Here is a 27,500-nt window from a genome sequence, read left to right on the forward strand (position 1 = left end):
GACTGCTTTGAGTTACACCGTCCAGGACTGTTCCACCTGCTCCGTGATAAAGTGGATGGGCAGTAAATCAGACGTTTGTAAAAATAATGAGTTAGTTTTCATCCTCAGAGTCTTTCCTTCTGTAAAAACCCACCTGAACACGTGACTGAAAGGTGAGATCGTGCTCATACCTGTTCAGTTTAACAATAGAAAATACGTGATGGTTGAAAACCCTGGTTGTACGTCTGGTTACTGTCCCACCTGAAGGTTCGTTAACCTGAACTGACATTTGAGTTTGACAAATCTGATAATACATCAGCCGGTATTTATATTTATACATGAACAAATATGTTTTCTAAGAATGTTGCTGTTATTAAAGAGCAGTTATACAGATCTGTAGTGGTTGGTACACTCACTGAGCACTTTATAAGGAACACCTGTTAGGGCTGAACGATTTCAGGAAAAGATCTGTGATTTTTCTGACAGATATTGTGATTTCGGTTTGATTCAGGATTTTCTTCAAATCAAGCTTCAGTGTAATATTCACAATGTACAGTAACATTTACAGACAGGACAGACAGTTACATCTTTTTGCAAGTAACAAAAGAATTTCCCCACGGAGATTAATAAAGTTTTTCTGATTCTGATCATAGCATTAAAACATTAAATACCATTACACTGATGCAAGAATGAAAACTAAAGTCAAGAATTTCAAATGTGTTTATTAACAAGGGAGCGAGCTGATCAACATCTGCAGCAGCAGTTAAAGCAGGAGGAGGTTTTTCAATCCGTGTTCGGTGACCGTGTTAACGGTCAGCATCGTTACCTCCCGGTGTGTTCGGCTGCTCTGATCATCCGGAGCGACGCTGGTAAAACATGCTGGAACTGTCTGTTCGCTTCTTCGGGTCTGAGCATCATTCTCACACTTTTCACCGGAACTTCTCCGTCATGCAAACACCTGTGCTGATTCTTCAGGTGTCGGTATAAACTGCTCGTGTCTCCGCTGGATGTTGCAGCTTCAGGTTTTGCACAGAACCTGTTTCTGCTGCTCGTCTGCGGCCTCAGAGCCGAAACGCTCCCAAATGAGCGACGAGCTGTTTTTACTGGGGATTAAACGGCGTAACTCCGCTTCTGCTCCAGCTGAAGCCGTTTGACTAATGAAGCAGCAGGTGGAGCAGGTGATGCTGATTGCGTTAGCCTGACCTGTGCACGCGCAGCATGCCGCTTCTGCTCGGTGAGCTCGGCAGGTAGGGAGACGGCAGGTATGTGTGAAAATAGCTGACACAGCAGATCCTGGGTCAGTCAGGAGCACTGCAAAAACACCGCAGCTTTGGCGATGAATCGATCAGTCGATCACACCTGTACACACCTGTCCGTGAAGAAGTGAGGCTGTGTTAGTGTGGTGAGAAACAGCTCAGTCAGAGCTCTGTGCGGGATTAACACGGTCTGACCTCAGGTATTTCTCTGCTGACTGATCCGACCACCTGAACACTGACATCTCTGTGAGAAGGTAACGTCATGTCTCATCCTCTGTTCAGGACAAAGAGTCAGAACTTCTGTCGTAATGAATACAACATCACGGGGTTGTGCAACCGCTCGTCCTGTCCGCTGGCCAACAGTCAGTACGCCACCATCAGAGAGGAGAAAGGTAAAGTCCACACGCTCACGTCAGCCTGGAAACATGCTGGTTACACTGGGTCAGGGGTCAGCAGGGACCTGGCTTTGGTCAAACAGCTGGACGTGTTTCCAGATGTTTTCCTCAGTAAAGAACAATCAGTGACAGAGTTTTAGAAATACTGAGGTGATGATGAATGAATGAGTGAATCCCTGGATTAATGTGCCCACTTCCTGCACCTGGACCAGTCAGCTGACCTGAAGCGACTCCTGTCAGTCAGTGTGTGTTACAGCTGTCGCCCTCAGGTTTGCAGGTCAGGTCTAAAAGCTGTTTCACACATTTCTGCAGAGAAGACGATGAACTGGTTCCAGCTTCTCAAACCTGACGCTGCTCACATGATAGCACACGCTGCTGGTACTGAGAGATTTCTGATTCATTGATTAGTAGAGAATAGATTTGTTATTTTACTCTGAGTCAGTTTGTAGTTTTGTCAGGAAACAGATGTTTCATCAGTCAGACCTTTTCAAACCAGCGTGTGTGAATTCATGATGTGGGATCTTCTCCTCAGGTCAGTGTTTCCTCTACATGAAGGTGATCGAGAGAGCAGCCTTTCCCGCCAAAATGTGGGAGAAGGTGAGTTTCAACCAATCAACACACAGATGCAGTGCCGCAGGTTAAAGCCTGTGTTTCTTTGATCAAATGTAAAACTTGTTCCTGTTGGTTCCCAGCCTTCAGCCTGAGACCCTTTAAAATGAAGCAATGATCCAGCATCACATCGCTGTAAAGTGTGTGTGTCTGACTGTGTGTGTGTGTGTGTGTGTGCAGGTGAAGCTCAGTAAGAACTATGAGAAAGCTCTGGAACAGATCGATGAGAACCTGATTTACTGGCCTCGGTTCATCAGACACAAATGTAAACAGAGATTCACCAAAATCACCCAGTACCTGATCCGCATGCGGAAACTGGTCCTGAAGAGACAGTAAGTCCCACGAGCGTTGGACGAGTTGCTGAAACCATCTGATGGTGTTAAACTGTCCTCGGGTTCACGTCCGACCGTTTCTCTGTTTGCAGGAGGAAGTTGGTTCCTCTGAGCAGGAAGGTGGAGCAGAGGGAGAAGAGGAAGGAGGTGAGTCAGCACCACAAACCTCAGACTCTGAGCAGATTTACTCCACGCGTTGTTAACTCTTCTCTGATGAGACCCTGTCCAGGTGTGTTTACCTGCAGTTTGTCCTCATCCTTCCTGTTGTTGTGTTTGTAGGAGAAAGCTCTGATCGCTGCTCAGCTGGATAATGCCATCGAGAAGGAGCTGCTGGAGAGACTCAAACAGGGAACGGTACGGTCCTCAGACACGGTGTCACGGTGGTCCACAGGGTGCCAGAACACCTGGATCCACTCTGACTCTAAACGGTCTCTCATGAGACCCTTTATGTGTCCTGGTTATTTTTCACCAGCGCAGAAAACGCGCAGGTGCAGATAATTAACGTTCATTAATGTGAAGCTCCGGTCTGCTGGTTAACGAGCTCTGTCCCAGCTGCTGACTGGACTCTGCCAAAGATGGCGTGTGAGTGGAGACGCATCACTCTGTCACAGGTCTGTGTTTCTGTAGTTGGACAGAGTGGAGACTCTTCTCCAGAGAAACGATCAGCTGATCGCAGCTCGTTAACCTCAGAGTTTCACTTCAACATCTCAGACCTGCAGCTCAGCTCAGGCTCAGGCTGGAGCCGCAGGTCGTCAGCGTTAGTTAAGCTCACTGACTGTATGAAACATAAGACTGTCGGGTTAATGTGTGTTTGTTTTCAGTACGGAGACATCTACAACTTCCCGGTCCACGCCTTCGACAAAGCGCTGGAGCAGCAGGACGAAGAGAGCGAGTCCGAGGAGGAGGAGGATGAGGAGGAGGACGACGAGGTGATGGATGGCGCTTTTATCATGTCCCGGAGTATCACAGCGTTTCAGTTTATTCAGACAGTCTTAAAAGCAGCAGAGGACTCTGTCTGTGTTCAGCTCTGCAGACGGGTTCCTGGTCTGTGAGGAGTTTAGACCTGAGTTAAATCTCATCCTCTCTGTCTGCAGGATGTTGGGAAGAGAGAGTTTGTAGCAGAAGAAGAGGTGGAGGAGAGCGACCTGAGCGACTTCGAGGTAAATCTGTGTGTGTGAGTCAGAGAGAAACCATGAGGAGAGGAAAGCTGTTCTGGTTGTTTGGACTGAACTACGCGTCACCTCGGACTCTGCACAGTATCTGAACACGTAGAATCTGAATGTTTGTTTCTCGTTTCAGGACATGAACAAGCTGAAGACGAGCAGTGACGAGGAGGAGGAGGAGGAGTCAAGTGAAGAAGAGGAGGAGGAGGAGGAAGAGGTGGAGATGGAGGTGGAGACGAAAGCCTCCAGGTCCAAAGGCAAATCTCCGGCTAACGGTGCGGCAGCGAGGAAGAAGCGAGCGTACGTAGAGATCGAGTACGAGCAGGAGACAGAGCCCGCCTCCAAGAGCAGAGCCACGTAGTGATGTCAGCTGTCAATCAAACTGTGGGCTGAGACTCTGCTGAGGACACGATCCGGACATCAGCTCACTCAGGTTCATCACGGCAGGTGTTCTGTTCTGTCGCTCACTCGGTGTGTGGGTGTTCGCTCGGGTCTCAGGTCCTCTGGACCGGGGTCCAGGTAGGACCCGGGGTCTGAGAGCAAGTTTTAAAGTTTATTTTTTATAACTTTATTTACAAATTAATAAAGTTATAAAAAATGTCGGCTCAAAGGCTCAGATCCGATCTGAGATCAGCTGTTGTTGGTAGAACTGATCCTTCAGTTTGGTCCAGAGGACGTTGTTTCGTATGGGATCAGATATGGACTCACAGCACTGATCTGACCTGGGATCAGCTCTGATCAAACACCCAAAGTGACTTTAACTCTCAGTGACTCAAACACATCGTTCTTATTTCTGTTGTTGTTAAATATTAAACACGTGAACCTTTGAAAAACGCCACAAGCTCAAAAAACGTGATGAACATGTGAAGAAATCAACTTGCTTTATATGTTAAAAATATTTCTTAACTTTAAATATTTTTATGTGAAAAATAAAGAAGGTGACAGACGGAAATGCAGTTTGTTGTTGGGACTTCCAACTTTCAGACCAGAAGTTTAATGTTAAGAGACAAAAATTCAAATTTGGACCTTTAACTGCAGCAATAAGTTTCTGGAATAAACTGGTGACAGGAAGTCAAAGCATGTTGACCTGAACTGTTCATGTAACACAGAACACAGATCCGGTCTCATCAGGTCCCGTTACCCATGTGATCATCTGCTGCTGCGGCGTCCGTACGAATAACTAAACCTCAGACCTCCGATGCTGCTGAAGCTTTCATCAGAAACACGGATCACGTTTCAAACTCTCAAACTTACTCCAGGAACATTTATTACAAGCGTCTTGAAATGATCATTGAAATTAGTTGTAGAATAATACTACCTGAGTGTTTCTGATCCCTTACTCTATTAATATGGAAGACAACGAGTGTTCGTATAAATACAGTTAGTATGAGACAGTAACCCTGAAACCACCTCCATGTCTGAAGCACTGACTGACTGTGCAGCTACAGGAAGCGTGTCAGTCAGAAAGCTGGACTCTGATTCTGCTCCTGTGTTTGAGGCCGTTACCGGGCAGAGCTATACAACCAACCCCAGCGACTCCTCACAGCCGCTCAGATAAATCTGAAGCAGAGCCACCGGCGTATATACACGATATATACTTTATTTACAGATTACCGAATCCCCATAGTCGTACAATGAAAAGGTCCAGCTGAAGAAAATCATCACAGATTAAGAATATAAATATTCAAAGAATCGTAAGAAGCATGTTCGTTGCTTTAGCAGACAGAAAATGAACAGAACAGAAACGAAAGAATAAAACGTGACAGCCAGTGAGCGGGAACAACCAGACACTTTGTCCGCCTGGTTACAGCGCCTCCATCTGACTGATCAGTGTAACCGTTTAAAAAGCAGCTTCTGAATAATTAAAAAACTCGTTCGCCGCCGCTTCTATCGTAAGAAAGTTTATTCAGACTCCCTTTGTTTCACATACTTTACTTCCAGATTTATTTATTTTCCAGATGTATTTTTTTCAGATTTAAAAGGCGACTGCGCTGTGACAACACTGCCCCCTGCTGTTTTCCTAAGGCGTCGGTCACAGCGAAACGTTAAACTGCCTGTTGTCCCGGATGGATCCTGTGACCTCGTGTTTTTCTCCGTGACCCTTTGGTCCCTGGAAACTTGTTAAAATCTTTGAGTTAAATTACAAAAACACGTATGAACAAGGAGACAAACTAATTTCTGCTTTCCCTAAGAAACGTCCCCGGTGAACGCAGTGTGCAGGTTAAGTGATGAAAAAGCAACAAGATGTCTGAAAACTTGGAAGTCAGATGTGTTGTTTTTGTTTTTTTACAGTGAGGGAGGGGTTTCATTCATAAATCAAGCGTCACAGTTAAAGAAGGCAGCTATCCGCCAATCAGAGGACAGCGAAGAGTAAAATCCCAGGGATCTGTCCCCGTTCACACAGATTCACACACAGCTGAAAACCAGATTCTGTGCTGAAGCGGTGCCGGACTCCTCGGTGAAGTCCGGACACGCCGACAGCTGCTTCCACTGGTTTAAAATCCTCAACACTTCCGTTGTGACTGGATATGTACACAGGACCAGCAGAGCGGATTCTGGACCAGGGTCAGGGAGAACGAAGGCTGCGGCCGCTGCTTTTAAATTCAAAATAAACTGGTTTCATTCAGAGCTCCAGTAAATCCGTACGGAGTCCCACAGGTGACAAACATCACTAATTATCTGCTGAGTCAAAAGCGTAGATCATTTATTTCTGTTCCCCCCAAATTATGAAAAAGTGTCTTTACTAACAGATTACAGTTACACACAGAACTAAAAAATCATTGTAAATCAGATTATTAGTTTCAGTATCAATGTTTTTTTTTTTAAAGATAAATTTATTTAAATTTTCAAAAAAACAAAAAATGAAGGAAACGTTTGAATGATTAAAAATTAGAATACTAATGAGCCAACATTTTTCAGCATCATTGTGACTTAACATTATTACTTGATATATTTTCTATATTTCTTCATTTTTCCTCCTTTTCTTGCTGAAAAAATATGTTTAGCTTTTACTGGATCATTTTATTTGGTCATTTCTTTGCACATACGTTCTTCCACTTGTGTACAGAATATATTTAATTTTCCTCACAGCAGTGCTTATTTTTCTATCATGGATAAAAGGGAAGGAAAACATGGCCGAAGTGTAAAATAGGAAAGTGAAGAGAAAATTTGGGACAACAAAGAGGCAGGTCAAGATGAATACAAACAATTTCATCAGCTGATTGAGAGTAAAGTAAACTTAGTGTATTACTTCTGTAATACTGAATACTTTGACTCCTCGAGTCAGTGACGTTTGTTGCTTCTGAGATTTCGTCAGATTCTTCCTGGTGTGTGTGACTGTGTGTCTGTGTGACCGTGTACGAGTCCACAGTGTGTTGTCCCTGCTGGAGAGATACTGGACATTAACTGGACATTAACTGGAAGCTTGACAGCCGATTCGTTTAGTGTCAAACCGACTTTAATCCATCAGCGAGGACCAGGTGTTTCTGTTTGAAGCGAGTTAGCGCTGGAATGCTTCTTCAGGAACAAAACCTACTGATCGACCCAGTTTGAGAGAATTTAGTCGATGGCTGACTGTTTAAAGCACTTCAGGATATCAAGGCTCTGCCATTCGATCCAAATCACATGTCCAGATGTTCCCTAAGATATCAGCTGTGGATTTGGTTTTTTTTACAACTCTTATGTACAAATACTTTGCCTCCTAACGTTTGCAGAGCTAACCAATATTCAGCTTAAGTAAGACGCGTGACGCCTTCATTGCAACGCAACAGTTTAGTTGTAATGAACCAGAAACCAGAGTAACGCTTTCAAGTAAACTGTCATCCCAACCTAACGTTAAAAAGAAAAACTGAGCCAACAACACAAAAACAGGCAGTAATAAATTAAAGGAAATCTGTGTTGCTTCCACTTGTGGCATTTTTCTTCCCTCAATACAAACTTAACCAGGAGGGAAGCAAAAACTGGCCACTAGAGGGAGCTGTGACATCACAAATATCCTGTGTTTGATTAAAAAAGCCCGACAGCGTAATCGAAGCTCTGTCCTGAATGTGAGATCCACAGAGGGACCAGCAGTGACATTCTGGTTCAGGTAAGCCACGTCTTTCTTCATCATCATCATCTTCATTGATCAGTTGCTGCATCTCTCCACAGATCGATCAATATTCAAAGGTTTTTTTTTCTAATGTTTCAGATTTTTAAAAAAAAAGGCAAAGTGTGGAGTTGGACGTGTGGTGAGTTTACTGGGTGGAGCTGGGGTTCCTGTCTCTGAACATGTGGACCCTAGGAGAACGCGTTCTCCTAGGGTCCACAAGGTATTATATAGGTATAAGGTATTATATTATAGAGGCGTAATGACGTAAAGACGTAAAATAACATGAAGTCGAATTTCTGTGGGCAGTGTCCTATTGTCCTCAGGTTCTTTTGGGATTATGTTTGGTTTTGAGAATTAATTTTTACCCACGCTGGATTCAGGCAGGGTTTCCACAGACGTGTGTTAATGCTCCATGTGTAGAAACACATGTGTGTCACTGTGTGGTCCCATGTGGACTGACATCCCTTCTCTTCTGTCACCATTTTCCAATATTTTCTACAACCCCTTTTTTCTGGCTGGGAAAAAGTTAAAGGGAAACTCCAGGGATTTAGACTTTTTACGTCAAAGCACATCGAGAAAGTTGAGTGAGACAAGAAAGACTGGTCAACCCTGAGGCGAGACACCCGGACTGAACACATAATTTCCTTACTCCAGTTTATAATGCAGACTTTTGTTATTCATTCTTTTATAATCTTTGAGCCCAAATTCTGTACATTTCTAGTGTTATTTAACAGATTTTAGTGGAGCTTAGTGGTGCGATGAGTAATCCTCGTGTAAAATCAGTGGAGTACCCCTTTAACCGTAGTCATACAGTGAGTGTACAGCTGGAACGCCTCCAGAGACGCATCTGACCATAACAACAGCAGTTAGCGTTAGCATGCGTCTTCTGATCACTGTGTGAATGCAGTGGGTCAGAAGCCCACACAGAACTGATGGAATAATTAAACCCACCAATCGGAGAGCGTCGTTGGTAAACTCATGGATGAGGAACATGTTTTCTGTGAAGGACGAGCCCCAGAGGCGAGTCCAGATGACCAACACTGTGCCAGAATTTATAGTTTTGAATCATAAATTTTAAACAGTTTTCCAACTCAGTATTAAATGATGGGATGTCACACACGCAAAAGACACAAATACCAACATAAATCCAGACGTTTTATCAAAGAGTCACTGTCAGAACTGGATTGTTTGGACAATCTGGAGTTATAGCAGATTAGATTATAGTTAAGTGAGACCTCAAAGTCTAGATTTGAAGATTTGGGCCCAAAGGTGTTTCTGGATTTGAACTGAGAGCGATCTGGATTGAGCCGATGCTCTGGATCTGTTCAGAGGAATGTCCATTTGGACAGTGGGATTACTGAATATTTTCCTCTATGATATGGGTGTTTCACATCCAGTACGAAGGTAGTTCTAATCTGAAGGACAGCTAAATCTATCTGGACTACCCATGACTGACCCGGGTAGACAGGGCTCTGCACTGGACCTGGAGGGTGGTCTAATCATGGGAAAAAGGTTTATGGGTGATGGGCTTCGAGCTGCCCTATTATGAGATTTAAACTGTCTTGCTTGGCCTCCCTTCAGGTAGTCATTTGGACTGAGGTGGTCCAGCTCAAAGTCCACTTTGGCTGTGGGCTGGTTAACCTTTGAGCCCGTTGTCTGGTTATGGGCTTAGGCCTGTTTTATTCTGGGGCTTGACAGATCCAGATTGGCTAAAGTTTGGGCCAAGTGTGTCAGGATTTGGTCTGTAAACAGTGTCAATTTGGACTATGGGCAGTCCAGTTTAAGACTGGGCTCTGGATTTCTCCATAGCAACGTACAGATTTGGAATAAAGGCAAAAAATTTTGGTGCAACTGTGATTTGGGCAGTGAGTTGGTCCAGTTTTTACCTGTCGCTCCAGAGGCTGCACACTGAAATCTGGATAGTTGTGGCTTTGGTTGAGGGTGTCCTGATTGAACCAAAGCTGGTAAATGGCTGACTGGGTGAAGGGCGGGTGAACTGGGTACTGAACTGCAGTCTGGATTTGACAACAGAGGGCTGGACTCTGCCACTGCTGTGTTAAATGTAATCCAGCTAAATCCTGTTGGATGCAGATAGAAGATGGAAGTTAGTGCCTGGAGGAGAGGGGATCTCTGTGTACGTATCTGTCTCTGTCCGTCCGTCGGTTTGATGGGTCTGTAGTTTCTGTCTGTGGTTAGCAGCTGCAGCCCTCTTTAGCCGGCTGGCTGTCGGCGTTGAGGCGGCCTCCCTGCGGCGCCGATGGTTTGTGCTGGACTCCAGACTCGGCGGCGTTCAGGTCCAGACTGCCATCTTGGATGTTCTGGTAGATCCTCTTTGCTGCCTCGAGGAAGGCCTCCTCCACATTCTCCCCCCTGAGCAAGAAAAAGACAAACAAACAAACAGGTTCTTACATGTTTAGGATTTAAAGCTTTCAAAGCAAATTCACATTTCCGGTTTGCTGAAGCAGAAAAAGGATCTGTGAGTCTGACATGAAACAGAAACAGAAGCAAATCTGTGCTGTAGCTGAGGTGTGCACCACGTGTTAGGTCAGTCAGTCATTGGCTGGTTTGACCATGAAACAGGAACTAAATAAAAGTCTCTGTGGTGTTAAAAATGTCTTAAATCATCTTGGTTTGCACAACTTTAAACTCCAATCTAAATGTTTTCTGTGTCATGTTTTTACCAGGATCCCATCCCATAATTATGCTAAGAAGTGTCCTCACAAAGATATATATGTGTGTGTGTGTGTGTGTGTGTGTGTGTACACTCACGTCTTAGCGCTGGCCTCTAGAAACAGCAACCCTGATCAACAACAGGAAGCAGAGATCAGATCCAGTCAGACATCCTGTTTTAGCTTAATAAATGTTTCTGCTCTCTCACAGGCTCCTCACCGTTCTCTTCAGCAAACTGTTTGGCCTCCTCGTACGTCACGTCTCTCTGGGCCTCCAGATCGGCCTTGTTACCAATCAGAATGATCACCTGAAATACAGCTTTTATTAAATATCTATAGTCCATGAAATTCCCAAAGTAAAAGTCTCCGTTTTGTAGATAAGAGTCTGATTTTTAAACTGGATTTTATCAGGAGGAATTAAAATGGATATTATGGAGTGGCAGCTGGTTGTGATTTACAGGTGACAGGATGTTTAGGCGCACATTATGATTGGCTGAAAAGTTGTTTAACAGTTTCAGGAATCTAAAATACACTGTCTGCAGATTGATCACTACAATTCAACATGTATGATGCTTTCCTGGAAATATTTCTTGGCACATGTTATAAAAGAAACAAACCTGATTAACTGATCCATGTCGAGTCTAATGTGACGTCAACAAATGTGTTTTGTCCAAACTCCAACGTTTTGCTCAAAAGTGAGAGACTCAAAATAGTTGCCAGTTAATTTCCTGTCACTGACGAACTGATCAATGAACCGATCAGTCGTAGCGTCAGTGCTCGGTGCGTCTGTACTCACTGTATTTGGGTTGGTCAGGTTCCTGGCATCTGTCAACCAGCTGCTCAGGTGATTGTAAGTACTTCTCCTAAACACAAAGAAAATCTTTTACAGTTTTTACAATTCACCCTGAGGGGAAAATGAACGTCTGAACAAAATGTCATGGCAGTAAACTCCCTGCTGAGATATTTCAGTTTGGACCCACTGATCGTCACTGGCTACACGTTTGGTACGGTGGATCAGCAGGTGGTTGGGTAAAGCTCTGTGCAGGTGCTGCCTGTTAAGTTTTGTTAACTAGAGACAAGAATCCTGATAATCTTATTTTCCAGACTTGTGTTAACTGTGTCAAACTCATCTGAAAACCACTTTACGACTTCTGTATCTTCTCCACATTGTTCCAGATTTATGTTACAGCAGCCCATTCTGGGTTTAGTTCAAGGAACAGGAAATTTACAAGGACAGCCAACGCACCAGCCTCTCCCCGTCAGTACCTGGTGATGTCGTAGACCATGAGGGCCCCCGCGGCCCCTCTGTAGTAGGACCTGGTGACGGCTCTGAACCGCTCCTGACCGGCAGTGTCCCAGATCTGCAGCTTCACCTTCTGACCGTGGACCTCCATGATCCTCGTCCCAAACTCCACCCCGATGGTGTGGGGACAGTCTGCCATGACTGCACACACACACAGAATACACATCATTATAACTGTAAATACCTGCACAGAACACAGCAGGAGAACAGACGCAGCTCAGCACGGGTTGTATGTTGGCGACAGGTGAAACATACTCTTGGATAACGATCACAGTGATGGACTAACCACAGTTTTCTGATATTTTTAGACCAAATGCTTTATGAAACCTGCAGACACAATGGAAGAGCAGAGAGAGGAAGAAGGGACTCACATTTTTTCTCTGTGAACTGATGCAGCAGACAAGACTTCCCTACTCCCATATCACCTGCAGAGACAGAAATAATAACGATCACAGTACAAACACACGATCAGGACGACGTGTTAGCGTGAATCCGTTTGGTCAAAGCATGTAACGACACTGTGGGTGTACACTGATCAGCCACGCACGCACACACACACACTTTATCTGCCTGTTGATTATGTTTATACACTTTATACACTTTCAATGCGGACTTCACGTGGAACTAAGCACTTTTACACTTTGGTACTTTTACTTCAGTAAAAGATCTGACTGCTTCTTCCACCACTGACAAACCTGCTAACATCTGAGTCATACTCTTCCACTCTCTGAACACAGAGGAGTCAGACTAAACGCTGTGTGTCTCCTGTGACAGGGCGTTTTTATGATGAGAATTATCACTATTTTATGAATTTTTACAAACCAATCAATCAATCAATCGATCAACGGAGAGATAACCAGCACATTCATCCAACAGAGAATTTCATAAACCAAACACTCACCGATGATGATGTATTTGAAGATGTAGGAGTAGTTGTAAGGTGCGGCTGTCATCCTGATGCTGGGGGGGGGGGGGGGGAGAGGGAGGGGGAGGGGCACAGGGGAAAACCAACAGGTTCAGTACAGAGCCCACACCCTGTCTCACCTCAATCACCTGTGAACTAAAACGGTTCAACTGGACACACAAACAAAAGGAAGCAGCTAAGCTACGCTAACACGCAGCTAAGGCTAAACACCGAGCTCGGCTTTAGCACGCAGCGTTAAACACCGTGACAGTCGTGTAGGGTCACAGCAGTGCTGTTTAGCACAGGTATTAACTTCCATCAGCTGACTTCCCTCTCTGAGAAAACCTCTGAATTCCTTCTGTTAGCTTAGCCCTACAGCTAACCGGCTAACAGCTGCTGTTGTGTCTACGCCTTGCTAACGGCTAACAGCAGGGAGGCCACTTCCATCACGATTCACAACAAAAACCACCAAATAATAAACACGACAGACAGGGTATGTCATACATCCTGCTCTCTTACCTTCGGTCCGGGTGTCTCTCTAACCTGTAATCCTGATTAAACCGCTGGTTAGACCGATAGTTATCTTTGTTAGCTTGTTAGCCTGCGGAGCCGTCACGAAACCTCTCTCCTCTTCCGCTATTCTTCCTCACTGGCGAGAAAATAGGAGACACCGCGAGAGTCACGGGTTTCTACCGCCACCCTGCGGAACATTAAACGATTTAAACGATTAATTGAATGATTTCTCAGACAAGGACATAATTATTTATCAGTAAGACGTTAAGTCCCCTGGTTTCACATTTATAGTGAGTATACAGTCTTTAATATCTGGTCTCTAACAGCCCGTCCTGCAGCTGTAATCGTTCTGATTTCTGTGTTAGTTACAGGACCTGACTCCTCCTGATGGACAGTATGATGAAAGACAGCTGGAGTAAAAGTGTCTTCATAGGAGAAGTTAGAGCAAATACTGAACACCACTAAACTCTTCTTTGATTGTGTGACTCAATTAACATTTCAAATAATTTAAAGTAAAAGCTAGAATGATAAATTGTAAAATTCAGTTTTTAATATTACAGTATTATTTTACAAATCAGTGTTTAGTCCAACATCAACAAAGAACCTGAGATTATAAATTCAGTAAATATAAAAACAATGCATAGAAGTGAGTGACTGTGACATTGTGCTGATCACGGTGAGAACAGATACAAAGCTTCAGTTAGTTACACAACAAGCATGTGGGATTAAACAAAACAGAAATTCAAACAAACGTGTTACAGTGAGGAATCATACTGAACCATCACAATCTGACAGAATGAAGAAAAACCCCTGACACACACAACAAACAGGAACAAACGTCTCAGAGACTGCTGCTAAATTTCTGTGCAAAGTATTTTGAAAACCTGCAAAACGCTTTCACACTGAACACACTCAGGCTCAGCCAGAGCTGAGACCGAATTACATGTCTCCATGTGCAGACTTGTTCACACGTACGTTAGCGTGTGGTCAGCACACAGTCTGCAGATGGCTGGTGACGCTGAGTTTGGCTGATGTGCTGATGTTGTTTTTCTTTGTCTGAATCTGTTGATGCAGTTTGATGATGCGGTTTTTCTTTAGGTTTATCATCGAGTCAGTATTTACAACAGGAAATGGAAAAGTTTTGTGACGTGTCTCCATCACTCTACATCAGCAGCTCCACACTGACACCAGCTCCTTCCTCCCTCTGCTCTCATGGATCCACCTGATGCTGGAAACCTTCCTCTGAGCTTCTGCTCCATGTTGACATGATTCATCACATCATTCAAGCTGCCAGTCTCCTGTTCTACCACATCCCAAAGGTGTAGTACTGGATGCAGGTCTGGAGACTGGTGGTGGTGGTGGTGGTGGGGGGGGGGGGGGGGTGTCTTTAGCTCTGTGATGTAAGGAGCTGTTAGAGGATGGAGAACTGTGGCCATGAAGGGACTCAGACACTGACTGAGCTCAGAGAGGGTGACACACACAACCCATAGCTGGTAGCTTTAAACTGAATCCACAGTGGAGTAGAGGGGGGGTCTGCTGTAGTCTGAGGATGGGATGTGATGGCTGGGCAGCTGGTGTCAAGCAGCAGCTTTGGTTTCCCATTCCTGTGAAGACAAACACCACACAGTTACCTGGAGAACAGATATATGGAATATTTAGCAGGGGGGTGGCCGCTGCGGTCGCTTCTTCTCTCTGCCTGTCACAGGGTGACTAAGTGTGAATGTGTGTGTGAGAGGTTGCGCGCGCGCCGACTGGAACTAATTGAGACGGGATAAGACACAGGTGTGTGTGTGGTGGCGGGGACTCTGCCTCTCTCCCTCTGTCAGTGGGCGGGGGCAGAGAAGGGCAAGCAGCGGGCCGGAGGAACAGCTGAGCTGGCGGCGTGTGAGAGCGCTGGTCCGACGGTCGCTGCGCCATCTTATCCTGAGAGCCGGTGAACAGCGTGAGAGGAACGCTTCGGCCGAATCGTGTGTGTTCGGGCGCGACTGCCGCCCAGTCTCTGCTTGTCTTATAAAGATTATTTTCTTAACTGTTTAATCTGTTTTTTATTTTCTCGATTGATCGATTGGTTGTTTTTTCAGTGTCGTGATAATGACGTGAATAATCTAAAATCAAGAATACAGAGTTTGTGATTTTGTATTGAATGGGCTAAAAACCAGCAGAAAAAAACAGAGCAGCGTGAACAGGCAGGTGAGTCCAGGTAACTGCCGTGTGACACTGACCTTCCTCCTCTGGAAAACCTTCCCGTGTTCGATGAACAGCGCTGACGGAGCTCGTCTCAGAGAGTTCTTAGCCGAGGCCGTCCGACGCAGCAGAGGGTTCAGGAAACCGAGCTGGACCAGCAAAGACCAGCAGAAACCAGTGAAACCAGTTAGCAGAGTATATCAAAAACACAGTGTGATATCTAACATATCTACATGTATTGAGCGGAACCAATATACTCTCCCCCTCCTACCTGAGCGCGCTCAGTGCAGACGGCCAGCGACTGTCGAAAAGAGGTGCGTTTGCTTTGCTTCCCGGCCGACGCCAGGTTGATCTCTGAGCCCGCCCTCAGCTGCACCGTCCTCTTGGCGGTCAGCTCCAGCTTCTGAACGCCTCGCTCCACCTCACCCGCCTTCCTGTCTGCAACACAACAACACAACAACAACGTTAAAGACCAACAAACTGCACAGTCCAGATGGTTCAACAGGTGTGTGTGAGGTCAGGTGACTCACTGCGGCTGGTGAAGACGGTGTTACTGTAGGTCACAGAGTCTTTGGACGACACCGAGCTGCAGCGAACTGAATCCTGGGAGCTGAGGAGCTGGAGGTGGAAACAGAAAGACAAACACTGACGACTTCAGGCGCTCAGAGGAAACGTTTGCACCATTAACAGCTCGTTAACATGTGACCGGGAGAACCACATCTTTAACTGTCCTCAGGTTTGACTGAAGGCAGCTGGACTTTTTTTGAAGCTTGAATAAGTTTCACCTCTGAAGCCAGCACAGACGAGCTCACTCCTCCAGTCAAAACTCAGCCGTTCACCTGCATCTCAAGCAGAAAGGACACTCCTTTGAAGACAGTCATGTCCAAACTTTGGACCGGGAGCATAGATGGTTTGAAAGAGGAGTTAAGGAGGCCATCGTGTCAAAACAGAGCATCCATCACTAAACAGAGGGGGTGGTCTACGACACCAGCTGTCCCCTGCCTCTACTGCCCAAACCACTAACACATTCACACCTGACTCTAATGACTCACATGATGCTTAGCTCCTGCGATCACCTAAGTACCCTCAGGTGTGAACGTTCCACTCAGTGGTGTCTCCTGCTCCCAGAGGCACCACCCACTATAGGTGAGATAGGGACGAGTTTAAAAGTCTGGACTGTCTCTGGAACTGAAGGAGCTTCTGCGGTGAGAGGTGAAACGTCTTCAAGCTTCAAATAAGAAGCCCAGCTGCCTCCAATCAGCCCTGAGGACACCATGACCTGGATGAAGGAGAACCTGCACAGACACATCTTTAACTGTGTTCCATAAACCCCACAGGGTGACTGAGTGTGTGTTTTGTTCACTTGGTGTGGGTAAAATGCAGAGAGTCATTTCCCCAGATGGGATCAATAAAGTCATTAAAAAATTAATTAAAGTAGCATCAGTACAAGTACCTCAAAAGGTACGTGAGTAAATGTACTTAGTTACTTTCCAGCTCTGATGAAGTGAGAGTGAAACTCCCATGTTTCATGTGTCCTGCAGTGAACCTCTCTGTGCTCGTACCATGTGCTCCAGCATGGAGGTGTTGGAGTAGATGGGCTGGTCTCGGCCTGGTCCGCTCAGATGGAAGGGATCGTCCATGTAGGTGTTGGAGGTGGGAAACCTCCGAGTCTGCAGCCCACTGAAGAAGAAGAAGAAGTCAGAAATGGCTGAGTAAGCCTTTCTCAGTACAGAGCACACCACGTTATCCAGTCTTAAAAAAAACCAACATGAAGCCTAACACACGCTGCTCGGCCTCAGCTCATAAAGAACCATCAGACCAGAAAGCTGTGGAGTCCTGCAGCAGATGGTCAGGACCCCACAGAGACCTGATCTCAGCACCATGGAGTCAGTCTGGGATCACACGAAGAGACAGAGACACTGAGACAGACTCAACCCACAGAGGAGCTGAGGACAGTTCTCCAAGATGCTGGACCAACCTGCCTGACAGGTACCTGAGAGGGGGGGGAGGGGGGGTGACTTCCTGAGACCTCGGCACAATTCTGTTTACTGAACTTTATTTATTGTGTGTGTCTGACTGTGTCGGTCAGTGGTGTCTCTGAGTGTGTTGCTGTGAGTTGTGTTCTTATTGCCAGTCTGTGTTAAGTGTATCACTGGTGCTGATTTGACAGACAGGTGAGAATGCAGACCATCGCTACGTCACCATGACAACATGCGCTGATGAAGAACAGATGGATGGATGCATTAACAGACTCTCACCTGAGAGCTCCACCTGTGTGCTCCTGTGTGCTGTTGTCATGGTGATTGTGATTGGCAGCTCCGTCCTGCAGCAGCTTCAACCACCGCTCCTTTTCCTCCAAACTACTGACCTGAGGGAAAGATGGAGAAGTGAATGAGTCTCTCACTCTCTCACACTCACACACACACACACACACTCACACACACACACACTCACACTCTCACACACACACACACACACACACACACACACTCTCACACACACACACACCCCTCCCTGTCACAGAGTGGATGTGTTTCTGATGCTTGTTCACAGTCGTGTTTATACGTCACGTCAGCTCACCTCCAGCACAGCGACCTGGTCACCGAGCATGCTCAGTGTGACCCTGTAGGAGCGCTCGGTGTCAGGCCCGGCTCGGACCTCGCACCCTCTGAGCTGGACGGTGTACTGAGGAGATCGCTCCCTCTTCACCATCTCTCTCTCCTCTTCCTCCTCCTCCTCCTCCTCCTTCTCCTTCTCCTTCTCCTTCTCCTCCTCCTCCTCCTCCTCCTCTCCAAACATGTTGAGGAGACCAGCCTCCACCTGACACCGTAAACTCTGCCACTGACAGTTCATCAGCACGTTCAGGAAACCTGTCCAACACCACAGGTCACAAGACATCAAGAACCTTTGTCTTAATCCTAAAAATGAGCCACAGTGTCTCACACTTGTTTACTGACAGCACCAAACAGGATCTGAGGATTAAAGCTGAAGGTTGAAGTTTCAGACGCTGTGGCTGCAAATGTCTTTTCTCCAGATCAACACACCAACAGTTTCACTACCTTTGTCTCTGCTGAAGCTGCAGCCAGCTGAAGGTTTCTCCTCCTCAGAGTCAGTCTGGACTGTACTGGACTGAAGACAGACACAAAATCAGCAGGAGGTTTAGAACTGCATTTCAATCCCAGTGACTCCAGCAGATCTAAACTGGAGAATCCACAACAAGGAGCTCTGACACTGTTCTGCAGGACCATGGTCATCATCGCATTAAGGTGTCCTAACATCATGACGTGTGTGTGTGTGTGTGTGTGTGTGTGTGTGTGTGTGTCTCACCCTGCAGGACAGCACCTGGTCTGATCTGATCAGAGACGAACTCTGAGTCTCCGCTTCACCTCCAGCACTCACCTCCTCTATCACCTGCACACACATCACACATCAGTGTGAATATACACACACGTGCACAGGATGTGTCCTCAGGGCTCTCATCCTTCACCTCACAGAAAAACACACGAGTTTTAACCACTTCAGCTCAGTGCAGTGGTTCCCAACCTGGGGGTCGGGCCCCTCCAAGGGGTCACCAGAGGAAGAGAGGAAAGAAGAAAACTGGCACTGAAAACAACACATGCAGTGTTAGTCGTGTGTGTGTGTGTGTGTGTGTGTGTGTGTGTGTGTGTGTGTGTGTGTGTGTGTGTGTGTGTGTGTGTGTGTATGTGTGTGTGTGTGTGTGTGTGTGTGTGTGCGTGCTGCTGACCTTCCTCCACTCGTCAGCCTGCTGGAAGCTGTTGTAGCCCAGCACCAGTGTCTCTGAGCCCAGCAGAACCAGTTTGAGCTGGTGCTGGATTTTCCCGCTGCCCTTTGACTTGTAGACGAGCTGACAGCCGCACAGGTTCAGCTCCAGCTGAGGCAGCAGGTCCTGAGCACACTTATAACACTGACACACACACACACACACACACGATATGAGTGAAAACAGACGAAGAACAGCTCAGTGATTGGCTCACAGCTGAAAAAACTTTCCTCATTCACTTGAGTTCCAGTCAGACTGAGACCACAGCAGCCTCCAGTGGAGGTCAGAGGAACTGCAGCTCTGCCTCTCGGCCCTTCCTCCTCCTCACCAGCAGAGTGTTGTTCCTGATGATGAACAGCTGCTTGGTCCACTGTCCGAGCCACTTCCTCCTCCACAGGTAACCACAGAGGCGGGACTCGGGGGCGGGCCTTAGGCAGGGCTGAGAGGCGCTCCACTGGATGTAGTGAGCTCTGTCCTTCACAACCCCCTCCCCATCATCATCATCATCATCATCATCGTCATCTTCCTCGCCATATGACTCGTAGTGACTGCTGTCAGACTCCGCCTTCTCTGGAGATGAAGGTCATTGTTAGTGTTTTTATGTGCGCGCGTGTGTGTGTGTGTGTGTGCATGTCTTTGCAGATACCAGTGTTGGACATGCTTGTGTCAGCAGGGACGTAGGGTTCTGCCTCCTCGTATGTATCTTCATCATCATCATCATCACCCCCCAGCCCTCCTGGTGGGTGGGGCGGCACCGCGGGGCCCTGCACCTGAAACCATGCAAAATGATAAAACAGCTTTCTCTCGCAGTCTGAGGGTCTCGCTCCTGTGTACGAGGGGTGGGCGGAGTTCGAGCCTGGTGAACAGGTGAACAGGTGTTACCTTTCTGCGTGGTGCAGAGGAAAAACACACACACACACATTACGGGAGTGAATGCACTCAGTCACTGCTCTGCTGCAACTCAGAACGTAAAACATGTTTGCTAATGAACTACATGTGAAGAACATTCCCAGGAAATGTTGTGGTCGTGTGTGTGTGTGTGTGTGTGGGGGGGGGGGGGGGGTGGGGGGGGGGGGGGTGTGGGTGTGTGTGTGTGTGTGTGTGTGTGGGTGTGAGTGTGTGTGTGTTCTGTCTATCCATCACGTAGACCAGATGCTAATCAGCCGCCATCAGTGACCACTTCCTCCCTCTGCAGAGCTCTCAGCCAATAGGACGATAAATAGAGGAGAGATGGCCTCATATGTAAACACAGTACATCCTGTCACTCCCTCTGACACACACACACACACACACACACACACACACACACAGTAACCCTGCCTTCTCCTCCCAAACCTCAGAAAGACTCAGTCTGTCATTACTGACCCACATCACAGACCAGCCCCCTCCCCCTCCCCCTCCCCCTCCCCCTCACCCTCGTAGCGTCAGACTGTGAACCAGGATTTTACCAGGGTGCATGCGTTTGTGTGTGCGTGCGTGCGTGCGTGCGTGAGTCTCACCCCGTTCCTCAGCCGGACAGATGAGTCCTGTGTTGACAGCAGCTCAGAGGACCACACACCTTCTGGACAAACAAACAAACAAACAAACATGATGAGTTCAGGTTCCTGGCTGCACATGTCCTGTGAAGTAAGGTCACTGTTATGTGAGTCTATTAATCAGGCCTGGAGCCAGAAGCAGACAGGTGAGGAGTGAAGGGATTTAACCAGTTTATTTTCAGTTCTTAAAACAAAAGAGAAACGAAGAGAAAAGACAGGACGGTGGAGGGATTCCTGCGCGGCGAGGCTGAGGCGGCAGCAGCGGCGATGAATGAAAACGTGGGAATGAAGCCGGAGGAAACTGCGGGAGGAGAGAGCACGCTGGTCAGAGGGAGTCAGGAGAACATCCACAAAAAGAGTTCACGAAGAGAAAAGCACAGAGTTTGGTCACCACGGCCGAAGACGGAACGAACTGGCGAGGAAGGACAGGAACGCCGAGCCTCTTGTTCATGGAGAGGAGACTGATTGCGCCCCAACTCGGCACAGGTGTGCGCGCAGGTGTGCGCAATCAGCCTGAGCAGGAGGAAGGAGTGGGGAGGAGCCGCCCAGGACACACACACACACGCACACGCACATGCACACATAGAGACAGAAAAGGAAAACCCAAGCAACAAAACCTCAGAGCAGCAGCAGTCACTGTTACCTGTCCCAGGCGTGTCTGTCAGCTCGTTGCTAGGAGACAGTGATGGACAGCTCATGATCATGTATTCAGCATCTTCCACTGTAAACGCAGAAACAGTAAACAGACACATGAGCGTCTCTCAGAGCGGCCATTTTAAACCTGATGTCCGCCTGTTCAGCAGGATCAGCGGCTTCATTACCTGCAGCGTCGTGTGTCTGCAGTTTGGACAGCAGCTCGGAGATGGATTTCTTCTGAGCCTGAGCGATGTAACTCAGGTTCTCTGAGTCCAGAACAGCCAGGAAGGACTGCAGGTCCCAGACCAGCTTGGCCAGCACTAAAGACAGAAGGACAGACTAAATGTAGGAAGGACAAATGAAATATGATAATAAATATGTTCATGAAAATGATTAACATTAACACTTCAGTTGTTTTTCAAGCAAAAACATTTTTTATGGCTCAAACTTCTCAAGTGTAAAGTTTTTGCTGCTTGTCTTATTCATTTTTAATTTATTTCTAAACTTTTTGAAGTTGCCTCTGCATAACTTTTGGAAACACCACGACCTGGATGACCGAGAGTCTTCACAGTCCAGAGAGAAAATTCTGGCCAAACAGACGTTATCTGAACGTTATCTGAGCGTTATCTGAGCGTAACATCATCCTTTAACCGACTGTTGACAGTGGATCCATGAGTCACGTCTGATCACAGCAGCCTCACACAAACACACTGTCTTCATTTCTGTCCCTTCATGTCTTTAACTATGTCCTCGACTTTCCTGCTAATTAAAACAAACTGAAGTGGAACAGTGAGACAAATCAACACGTCGTGTGTCTGAGACCTTCTGTCTGTTTACATCAATTTAAACATGTTTCTGAGTGTTTTCTGAGTGTTTGCAGCAAACACTCAGAAACATGTTTCTGAGTGTTTGCTGCAAATTTGTCTTTTTTATTGGATCTTTGTTATTATTTATTTTCACAGCCGACATTTTACAATTCAATGAGTGAAAGTACGAACTGAGAGGCTCAGAGTTTCGGGGCAGTTCATCATCTTAATCTTTCTGGAGGTGACTGAGCTGATCCGGGTTCAGTTTGTTGTCGTCTCGCTGATGAAACATGAGACGTGTCATGAAGTCGTTGTGTGTTCATGTTGTGAAAGCAGCTGTTGTCTGTGTGTGAATGAACACTGAGTGTGTCACTTCCTGTTGTCCACTGTCACAGAGATAACAACAGACAGACCTGATCCACACATTCTTCTTTGTCTGTCCATCCGTGGGACGTTCAAGGCTCAAATGTCTCATTATTTAAAGTGAACGTGATCCTGTTGATCTGAGTCTTTGTCTGTGTGTTTAGCTTCTAAAAGCTAAATGTTACTGACAGAAGATTCTGTTCATGTGACATTTGTTCTGAAAGCTGACGGATCCGTTTGGACCTGAACAGCTCAGGATGTTTCTCCTGTTAATCGGTGAATGAAGAAGCTCTGGACTCCAAACTGACTGAACCTGTTCTGACCTTCAGTCGCTGCCTGAGGTGACGGGACACACACTGATAAGTGCTGGACGCTGCTAATGTTTAACGCAGAGTAAAGACTCGGTGTGAGTGTGTGTGTTGTTACGTCACATGAAAACTGAAGGTCTCTGCACAGAAACTGGGGAACGGGAAGTATCCTGTGGAACAAACTGAACCAAGCAAACATTCACAGCAAATTCTTCATCGATTGGATGGATGTGAAACCAACAGACCGACAATACAACGCCAGGAAGGATGAGTGGGACCTCCTCAACACCGACAGAGCATCCTGCAGGACGTCCAGCAGCTCCTCCTGAGCCACAGGAGACTCGAACATGAGCTGCTGAGAGGTTCGACTGAACTGAATTATCATCAGAGGGAGGGGGAACGTAAGACACGCAGAAAGTAAAGACTCCACACAGTCAGTGACTGTGTCTAATGTCCACTGAGACAGAGTGAGTCCATTCACACTCTGAGCTGAGTGGGAGACGGAGGTTAAAAGTCTCTGATTAACTCCTCTCTGCTGATTTTAAGGATCCTACAGCTCTGCTTATCAGCCCGCTGCTGTTTTAAACACCGAGCTGAACATACCTCACACACCCACAGCAACACAGCAACACAACAGCACAGCAACACAACAACACAACAACACAACACTGTACTGCTGAGAGGACACCTCAGAGACAGGACGACATGTTCCACACTGCTGCTGGACCAGTTTGTGTTACTGGGCGCTGCTTATCTGACCATCAGCATTACTTCCTGTCTCTGGCTTTGATGCTGCAGAAAGCGCACACACAGACACACACACGCACACACACAGACACACACACACACACACACACACACAGTGTGTGTATATTTTAGTGATATAAGCTGCTTTACCATAAAAGCCAAACCCTCAAATTAACTGAAAGATGGTATTCCACAAAACACTGTGCGTGTGTGTGCGTGTGTGTGTGTGTGTCTGTGTGTGTGTGTGTGTGTGTGTGTGTGTGTGTGTGTGTGCGTGTGTGTGTGTGTGTGTGTTGCAGGGTGTGGAGCAGCTTTCTCTTTCATCTTGGTAAATATAGAGCAGCAGAAACACACGACCGAGCTGCTGTTTCCTCAACTGAGCCTCAGTCGTCCAATCAGCAGGAAGCTTCATTCATTCTTCTCACAGTCCTGTAGACCTGCTCAGGTATCCACACCTGTGTCCACATCATGTGACCTGGCTAACCATGATCATAGAAATTACAGCTGTATACAGCTGTGACGCCCTGACACAGATGTGACACTGGATGAATAATGGTCTGCGTTGTTGTTTGTTTGTGGTTGTTTAGATGTTTTGAATGTTTCTGACACAGACTGTGTTCACACACACTGCTGTTACACACACACACACACACACACACACACACACAGATCTACTGAATCTAAACAGTCTATTAGCTCAGTCTCCTGAGAGCAGCAAGAGGAGGAAGTGATGATGAGGATGATGAGGAGGAGGAGAGGGAGGAAGGATGATGGAGGAGGACTGACGGGTGTTTCCGATTGTAGTTAACATACCATCGGAGCGATAAAGAGTCCACACGCAGCAGGAGGATGGATCAGTGTTTGACTGTTTAACGAGCAGGATGAAAACATGAAGTATAACATACTAACTGTTCTCTGACACACGATAACGCAGCTGTGATCAGACGTCAGAGCTCTGACAGAAAACACGCAGAGCGTTAACCAACATGCTCATACAGAGGCTGACGCCCACACCACGTTCTAAAGCCTGATGTTTGGAGAGTACGCTGCTGTAGCTGCTGCAGTGTGAAGTCACAGAGAACAGAGAACGGTGAATCCACTTTCTTCTCTCACAGAACTCACATGTGAAACGCGTGTTCTCACGTGTGAAGCAGTGTTTGACATGTAAACTGTAAAACCACATTAACCTGCTGTGGTGGGAAGACAGTGATGTTCCTGTCTCTACAGTGTGTGTCTGCTGTCTCTCATCACAGGATGTGGACGGTGTAATAAAGTCAGTACCTTTCTGTTTGTCCATGTCTGCTTGTTGTCTCAGTAGCTGCTGATCTTCAGGCTCATTTCTCTGCTGAAGAGTCCAAAGCATGAAGCACCGGACAGATTTCCTCCTGCTTCTCCTCCTCTGAGCTCCCTCTGTGCTCCGGGTGGAGGAGTCTGAGCTCTGACAGTCCGGTCCTGCCTCTGTGAGGGAGGAGAGAGGGGACGGACCAGCACACTCACTCTGTACGAAGGGAGGGGGACACTCAGAAACACTGAACATGTAAACACACCCCACATGTTCCCAGTGAGAAACCTCAGGCGGTACAAAGGTCAGTGTTAGACTGTGCTGGACCCAGTCACAGGTGAGGTGAGAGTCCGTCCTGTGGAGACGGAGCAGCAGAGACGGTTTGACACAGTCGAGTCAAAGCAAATAGAAATTCTCTTTATTAGAACTCATGGTTAATCATTCACGTCACCATTCGTCTGTTACATCACCTGCATCCAGATATGAAAACAACAACAACAATAGTTATATTGTCATTCAGTGGTTCAGTATGTACAGGTGCAGGGCGGCTTCAGGTGACAGGTGAGTCACTGTCACCGCGTCTGGCCTCAGTATGACCTTTGACCTCAGCCTGACCTTCCTGTGAGCCAGGACCCTGTAACTGCCGGCGAATCTGTGACATCATCATCACGGCGTCATGCATACAGGAGTTACATCAGCCTATCAGACGCGCTGACAGTGACACGCCTCCGTGACATCGCCCTGCGTGTTAAAAGAATTCAACAAAAACAATAAAACACGTCAAAATGTACAAAACAAATGGAACAATCTTTGTGTCATCATGGTGTTAGTCACAGCAACCCGCCTCCCGCCTCCAACTCAAACTCAACCAATCAGAACAAAGCGTAAATCCTCTCATCAAACAGTGTCAGTCGTTCCTCAAAGTAAAAAGAAAGAACAGAATAATCATTTCAACGTAAAGTGACCAATGCACGTTCACACCAGCGAACAAATCTCACACCTTCATCCGCTTCTTGTTTTTTTTTTTCCAGTCTTTTCTTGTTCCACAGATACAGGAAGTGCGTGGTGGCGAGGCAGACGTGGCGGAGCGTGATACAGGATGTGGCTCTGCAGTGAGGGCGAATTCATGTCTGACAGACTCACACAGGCCTGAGCTGCCGATCTAAAGGTGCAGAGAGTCTCATTTTACCTTCAGTAAATCAGATTAATACAAAAACCACGATGAACACGCGACCACAGGCCGTCGGCCTCTGACGCGAAGCTTCACGCGATGGAGCATCAGCTCAGATCGGAAGGGAAATGTACTGAAGTTAGAAGTGTTCAGTGCAAAAATGGTCACTGTCACTGGTTTACTATCATGTATGATTAGAAACACCTGCTCACAGGTGTAGTGTCGTGTTTTTAACATTTTATTGATCTGTTTATTGGACTAACTTAAATATAACAGATCCATTCAGCACAGAGTCAGAGTCTGATCTGAGTCCGGCTCAAAACAACCCACAGGATTCCTCCAGGGCTGAACATGGCCACATGGCTGATCTGAGGTCTGTGGTCACCTGCATTCACCTGGCTTTGATTTACTGACACATAAAACCCCTCTGACTGCACCTTCAGATGAAGCTCAGGTATGAATCACCTGTGCTGAAACACGTTGAATAATCTTCAGTTGTATTGCAGTGCAGGTTGAACCTGTCCATGTTCACAGAGATCAGATATGATGCTGGTGGACATGATACATCACTCGGGTGATTTCCCATCATTCCTCTGTCGTCTTTTGGTTCAGAGAAGTCCGGGAAGATTTTGTCTCTTTCCCGCCTTCCGTCATGTTTCGTGTTTGATGGTGAAATTTTTCTTTTCAACATTCATGTTAAATGATTTTACACTTCAGATTTTAATAACAAACATGCCACTTTCTCTATGTAGGTTAAAAAATAGCTGCACATCATTTGGTCACTAAGCAACACTAACTAGTCCACAACCTGCTGACTGGACAAACCAGAGCCATGCGGAGACAAGGTTCAGCCGCGGATCTGTAACACAGCAACAGGCTCTGGTTCTTCTGCGCTGCCAAAATCTCTCAGCAGTGTGTGTCTGCGTGTGTGTGTGTCTGTGTGTGTGTGTGTGTGTGTGTGTGTGTGTGTGTGTGTGTGTGTGTGTGTGTGCAGTGTACTTACAGAAAACAGGGCAGTGGCTTTTGCTGAGCTAGAAAGAAAAAACAAGGAGGAGACAGTTTGGTCGCAGCCAATGGGAGTCGAGCGTGAGCTGCAGAAAGACGTCTGAGGACCGATGGAAACTAAAAACCTTCCTGAAACCGTCTGAGATCTTTGATTCTGTCAGTAAATCTTTTTTCTGAGACCTTCATGTGCCACGTCCAACACATGACCAAAACTATGTGGACAGCTGAACCTGTGATTTGGCCCCACCCATCCACTGTCTGTCCACACGTCCACAGCTCTGGTCCCTGTGAGCAGGATGATGCGAAACCTGATGGTGTGTTGTTGTGCTTTTTGTGTTGTTGTTTGGGTGTTGTCATGTTGTTGCGTTGGTTCGTATATAATATAGAATAAAAAACATGAAATTAAATAGAATCAGGGACGTTTCAGCTTCAGGGTTCAAACATCGGACTCAGACCAAACGTCTGCGAT

At 46.6% G+C, this 27,500-nt stretch overlaps 4 protein-coding genes across 12 annotated transcripts in view; 1 reads left to right on the plus strand and 3 right to left on the minus strand.

The window, feature by feature from the left end:
- Nucleotides 1–5,077, plus strand: part of mak16 (MAK16 homolog (S. cerevisiae)) — a 6,096-nt gene extending 1,019 nt beyond the window's left edge. Inside the window, exons 3-10 of one of the 2 annotated variants that reach the window (XM_041041686.1) lie at nt 1,518–1,627; nt 2,163–2,227; nt 2,420–2,571; nt 2,664–2,718; nt 2,851–2,925; nt 3,393–3,500; nt 3,666–3,731; nt 3,871–5,072. In XM_041041686.1, the coding sequence (XP_040897620.1) occupies nt 1,518–1,627; nt 2,163–2,227; nt 2,420–2,571; nt 2,664–2,718; nt 2,851–2,925; nt 3,393–3,500; nt 3,666–3,731; nt 3,871–4,095 (856 nt within the window). In that variant the 3' untranslated portion in view covers nt 4,096–5,072. The other variant, XM_041041687.1, reaches the window with a different exon arrangement.
- A 241-nt stretch (nt 5,078–5,318) lies between these two features.
- On the minus strand, nt 5,319–13,347 carry LOC121184191 (ras-related protein Rab-14-like). Its single transcript, XM_041041692.1, has 8 exons — nt 13,220–13,347; nt 12,698–12,756; nt 12,168–12,221; nt 11,760–11,937; nt 11,290–11,356; nt 10,714–10,801; nt 10,594–10,624; nt 5,319–10,194 (listed from the first exon to the last, which is right to left on the minus strand). Exons 2-8 carry the CDS (start codon nt 12,747–12,749, stop codon nt 10,017–10,019), a joined length of 648 nt encoding a protein of 215 aa, XP_040897626.1. The 5' UTR covers nt 12,750–12,756; nt 13,220–13,347; the 3' UTR covers nt 5,319–10,016.
- Nucleotides 13,348–14,542: 1,195 nt separating this feature from the next.
- On the minus strand, nt 14,543–25,228 carry si:dkey-220o5.5 (actin filament-associated protein 1-like 2). 5 transcript variants are annotated; one of them, XM_041041669.1, is made up of 17 exons: nt 24,855–25,228; nt 21,535–21,669; nt 21,357–21,434; nt 20,678–20,739; nt 19,825–19,948; nt 19,507–19,748; nt 19,143–19,322; nt 18,725–18,808; nt 18,457–18,526; nt 18,188–18,267; nt 17,978–18,133; nt 17,656–17,765; nt 16,960–17,077; nt 15,928–16,015; nt 15,669–15,835; nt 15,436–15,546; nt 14,543–14,817 (listed from the first exon to the last, which is right to left on the minus strand). In XM_041041669.1, exons 1-17 carry the CDS (start codon nt 25,108–25,110, stop codon nt 14,791–14,793), a joined length of 2,088 nt encoding a protein of 695 aa, XP_040897603.1. In that variant the 5' UTR covers nt 25,111–25,228; the 3' UTR covers nt 14,543–14,790. The 5 variants fall into 5 exon arrangements, with proteins under 5 accessions (XP_040897603.1, XP_040897602.1, XP_040897601.1 ...); XM_041041668.1 differs by having other exon boundaries at nt 17,978–18,142; nt 18,179–18,267; XM_041041667.1 differs by having other exon boundaries at nt 17,978–18,142; nt 18,176–18,267.
- Nucleotides 25,229–25,609: 381 nt separating this feature from the next.
- The window catches only part of LOC121184182 (dematin-like), a 17,315-nt gene continuing 15,424 nt past the window's right edge, over nt 25,610–27,500 (minus strand). For all 4 annotated transcript variants that reach the window (XM_041041679.1, XM_041041676.1, XM_041041677.1 and 1 more), the window contains exon 17: nt 25,610–27,500. This exon is cut by the window's right edge and continues 1,028 nt beyond it. The gene's annotated coding sequence lies outside the window, so the exon portion shown is untranslated.

This window comes from Toxotes jaculatrix, chromosome 7, assembly GCF_017976425.1.
Source record: "Toxotes jaculatrix isolate fToxJac2 chromosome 7, fToxJac2.pri, whole genome shotgun sequence".
NCBI lineage: Eukaryota > Metazoa > Chordata > Actinopteri > Toxotidae > Toxotes > Toxotes jaculatrix.